This window comes from Strongylocentrotus purpuratus, unplaced genomic scaffold (assembly GCF_000002235.5).
Source record: "Strongylocentrotus purpuratus isolate Spur 01 unplaced genomic scaffold, Spur_5.0 spur5_scaffold_20, whole genome shotgun sequence".
NCBI lineage: Eukaryota > Metazoa > Echinodermata > Echinoidea > Camarodonta > Strongylocentrotidae > Strongylocentrotus > Strongylocentrotus purpuratus.
The window spans coordinates 3,461,277-3,465,967 of NW_022145606.1; the positions used below are offsets into that span (position 1 = coordinate 3,461,277).

At 39.5% G+C, this 4,691-nt stretch overlaps 1 protein-coding gene across 1 annotated transcript; it reads right to left on the reverse strand.

Annotated features, from left to right (window-relative positions):
- Positions 1–210: 210 nt before the first annotated feature.
- LOC115927391 lies at positions 211–2,613 on the reverse strand. Its single transcript, XM_030993183.1, has 2 exons — positions 1,154–2,613; positions 211–397 (listed from the first exon to the last, which is right to left on the reverse strand). The coding sequence occupies exons 1-2, from the start codon at positions 2,611–2,613 to the stop codon at positions 211–213; spliced, it is 1,647 nt and encodes a 548-aa protein (XP_030849043.1).
- Positions 2,614–4,691: the final 2,078 nt, after the last annotated feature.

Below are 4,691 nucleotides of genomic sequence, written 5' to 3' on the forward strand. Positions count from 1 at the left end.
ACATTATTTTATTCAGGGTATGGAGTTTGTAACAACTTCTAAAAAGAAGTCGAGATTTCGAAGTAAAAAATCTGTTTAAAAACATTTCTTCGCGAAAAATACAGATGTTTTACCTTCAACTGAGTTATATAAACAATCAAATAATCCTTTATTCCGCTGAGGCTAATTAATCCTGCAGTATGAGGAATTACATCTATTTCTTCAGATGACTCATACAATAAATTTGTTCTTGTACACAAAGAGCTTGTCTCCGTCACAAGCTACAAGGTTACCAGACGCAGCTACAATGCATGGGTTAGTGAGGGAGCGTCGGTCTGATTTCTCGTATTCCACGATCCTCCTTGCCTGTATGATACCATCACATGACACCTGATCGACCGCGTAGATATTACGCTCTCTATCCAAGTATGTGATGTAGAGTGTGTCTGTCATACCCCATTCACAGTGGCCTCAAACACCGCGACAGCAGCGGGACTGTCCCGCTGCTGTCGCGGTGTTGTCTTCAGTGTGAAGGCTCGGACCCGTTATAAACTATCGCGGGATAACACCGCCTAGCGATAACGCCGACACAAACTATCGCTAGGCACGCCTAGCTACAGCAGCGGGACAGTCCCGCTGCTGTCGCGGTGTTTACTCAGTGTGAAGGCTCTCCGCTATAACACCGCGACAAACACGTGTGATTTGTTTACTTACCTATCACTGACCTCTGTTCTCCAGCAATGGGGAACATAACGTGAAATAGAAATAAAGTAACCAGTGGATTCAAATTGATTTTATTATTATGTAGATATTATAATTATCCAAATAAAAATATTTCACACTTCAAAAAATTAAAACATTCTGATTGGAAGCAATAAAAATGCTAGTTTTTTAAAAAGTAATATGATCGAGGATACAAAAAGCAACTTGACATGTTTACGAAAACCCCGCGCTGAAGTATTTCCGGTCATATCGGGGTCACTCGCGGGTCATGAGCCATGCATACACGTGTTTGTTACGGAGGTAATAAAAATCACCCGCTGCAGCGTGAATGGGTACATGATATTTATCCCGCTGCTGCAGCGGGATAACTTTTCTACTGTGAATGCATTTGTAGCGGTGTTATGGCGGTGTCGCCGCTCCGCTACAACGCCGCTACAAATTTCAAAACCACTGTGAATGGGGTATAAGTTTGTCAACGCGACACTGTGCCGACTTCCACTCATCACAGTGTATGACAGCCTTCTCTTCTCCCGACCGTGAGATGACAGTGAATTTATCATTACCTGTCTTCACAACGATATCACCTGATGACAAGGCTTGTAAGTCACCCCTCACCATCTTGCCATGCATCGTAATAGTGTTTACTATCTTACCATCAGCAGGGTTGATGACGTAGATATTAGACTGATCGTACTGAGCAGCGAGGATCATCCCATCCCTGTCAACATCAACGTACACCTCTACATAATAGCTGCTATTCCTCGGTATGCTGATGTCTCTAATCACCTTCCATTGTCTGTCATAGAGAGTGATGCATCCATCCAAGCTGTCACCCGTGAAGCCTTGTCCACCCTTACCACATACTATTACGTTACTGTCTATGGGGGCGCATGATGTAATATACATGTTACTACTTCCTTCAGTGACTTCCTGTGTGTGTTCAGTGCTAATATTTGTAACGTACATGACATCGTTCATTACTTCCCGCACACATATCTCATCATCACTGATCAAACTACACACCCGTGAGTAATTAACTATCGGTGGAATGTGGATCGACTTGACAAGCTCCCATTTACCGATATAGCCATCAATTCTCCCATAGTGTTCCCCACCTACTTCACCCTCGACAAACTTCACTTTCTGAACTTCACGCTGTATTCGGTCAAGACAGTCGCTAACATCTTGATGAACATTCGAACTTAAACTGTCATTAAGTGCTGCAATTACTTGATGAGCTTCATTTACTAATGTTTTGTCATCTTGTTCGATTCGTTTGATATTGGTGTCAATATTGTTTATTGTGCTGATTGCATGCTGATTCTTACTTATAAGATCTTTTATCTTTTTAGAAACCACCTCGCTTATTTCTTTGGTTTCTAAAAGAACTTTTGCTTGTTTTTTGTTAATGACTACATGTTGCTGTTCTGCTTCTTCGTTACATGATTTGATTCGCTGTTCTCTCTTCTCGTTGATCTTCTGTATGTCCTTATCCGCCTCTTCGTTTATCGAACGAATTTTATCCCGCTCCGTGTCTTTCACGCTCTTCATTTTACTCTCGAACGTAGCGTTAGCCACACCATCGATGGACTGAATATGTTTTCTTGCATCAGCTGAACAAGTTTGTATTTTAGAGTCCAGATTCTGTAAGTGTGGTTTCGTTTTCTCTATTTCAAGCCGTTTATCATCCAGCTTCCTGACCAGCTCCAAGGTGACATGTCCGATATTTTCAAGGTGACATGGTTTCTGGTGATCTTTGGTCGCACATGGATGACAAAGAGGGATGTCGTGTTCTTTACAGTAAAATTTGATTGGCTCACCGTGTATGTCACATGACCATTTCATGTCATGACCTTTTCTAGTGTGTAGCTTGACCTTTTCATCTCCCTCTGATGGGAACTTGGACGCCATGATGAGGAGCAAATGGTAGCCGCTAGTAACCTGCATCGGTAACAATAATACAAACAAATGACATAAGGATAAGCCATGGTATATAGAAGCGCATCAGAGAACAAAGAGAGTCAAAGACATAAACGATGGGTTAAGGGAAATTAACAAGATAGCTGAAACAGAACTTTATATAGAATATCAAGCATTTCATCTATTGTTTCCTTTATTTTTATTTGTCTTCTAATCCTATTGCTCGTCAGCCCATAATAACTGATATGTTCATACTTGGTCAGACCGCTCAGGCGAATATGTACTATACACTTTGTTCATGACATTCGTATTGTATCACATCCTTATCGAACCCATCTATGTCTTGTTTGAATTTTATTAGTAAAGTTCATTCATAAGCATGAACATTTTGTTTCACAATGCATATATAAAACAATTATATAATGAAGAAAATCAACAAATGGTATGTTTGAAATGCAACCAACAGAGAAGATAACCATTACTATATATGTAGCGTCATATACATCAAAGTTTGTGTTAAAGTGATTACAAAGATGTATTTCTAATACCCCATTCACAGTGGTTTTGAAATTTGTAGCGGTGTTGTAGCGGAGCGGCGACACCGCCATAACACCGCTACAAATGCATTCACAGTAGAAAAGTTATCCCGCTGCAGCAGCGGGATAAATATCATGTACCCATTCACGCTGCAGCGGGTGATTTTTATTACCTCCGTAACAAACACGTGTATGCATGGCTCATGACCCGCGAGTGACCCCGATATGACCGGAAATACTTCAGCGCGGGGTTTTATCATATTACTTTTTAAAAAACTAGCATTTTTATTGCTTCCAGTCAGAATATTTTAATTTTTTGAAGTGTGAAATATTTTTATTTGGATAATTATAATATCTACATAATAATAAAATCAATTTGAATCCACTGGTTACTTTATTTCTATTTCACTTTATGTTCCCCATTGCTGGAGAAAAGAGGTCAGTGATAGGTAAGTAAACAAATCACACGTGTTTGTCGCGGTGTTATAGCGGAGAGCCTTCACACTGAGTAAACACCGCGACAGCAGCGGGACTGTCCCGCTGCTGTAGCTAGGCGAACCTAGCGATAGTTTGTCGCGGCGTTATCGCGAGGCGGTGTTATCCCGCGATAGTTTATAACGGGTCCGAGCCTTCACACTGAAGACAACACCGCGACAGCAGCGGGACAGTCCCGCTGCTGTCGCGGTGTTTGAGGCCACTGTGAATGGGGTATAATTATACAAGAAACAAAATCTGTTTGTTTTTATATCTTTGCGTTGAGGATTTATACACCATGTGACAACGATGTTTTATTACAGTGTACAGTTTGCGTTTGCATGTACGTTATTGTAAGCGCAGTGCGTATAATTTGTGAATTATCGGGTATTTCCTAGAGCGAAACGATATATGCTCCATTCATCGGAAAGGTATAATCAAAAGTTTAAAAAATTAAAGCGTTTTGTTTAAGTATTCTAAAGTTCGGTGGGTAGTGTGTCAAATATTTAAGACTCCATGATATTAAGCGCAGTTTAATAGCCAAGCCACTGTCATGTTGAATTTACCAAATCCACTGTTTTCATGCTATTATGATAACAATGAATAATGGAATATAAGGGTCCCGATAGATCAGAGTAATATTACTAACGTTTATACCCTCTCATATACAAATGTAATCTTAAACATATATTCAGGAGTAGAATAAATGCATGACAGTCTGTGAAAAATAAATACTTTAACTTGTTTACTGGCAAAAGAACAGAAAGTTTGGATGAAAAACTCATTTAAATCCAATAGAAGGATATTAAACAAAAAGGAGGAATAATTGATATGTTACTTATAAGCATCCGAGATGTATTAACCGCTATAACAAGAGCTGACTATTATTATTTTTATTATTGGAAAAAAAGAGTATTGGTTTGGGGGCTCAGGGCGTACAGTGTAGAGAGCTTAAGACAGTTCTTTCTTTCCTTCTTTCTCTTTCTTTTCCGTGCAAATTGAAAAGAGAATTATAATTTTCAATGTGAATGCGAATACTAATAAAAACTTTAAACGTAT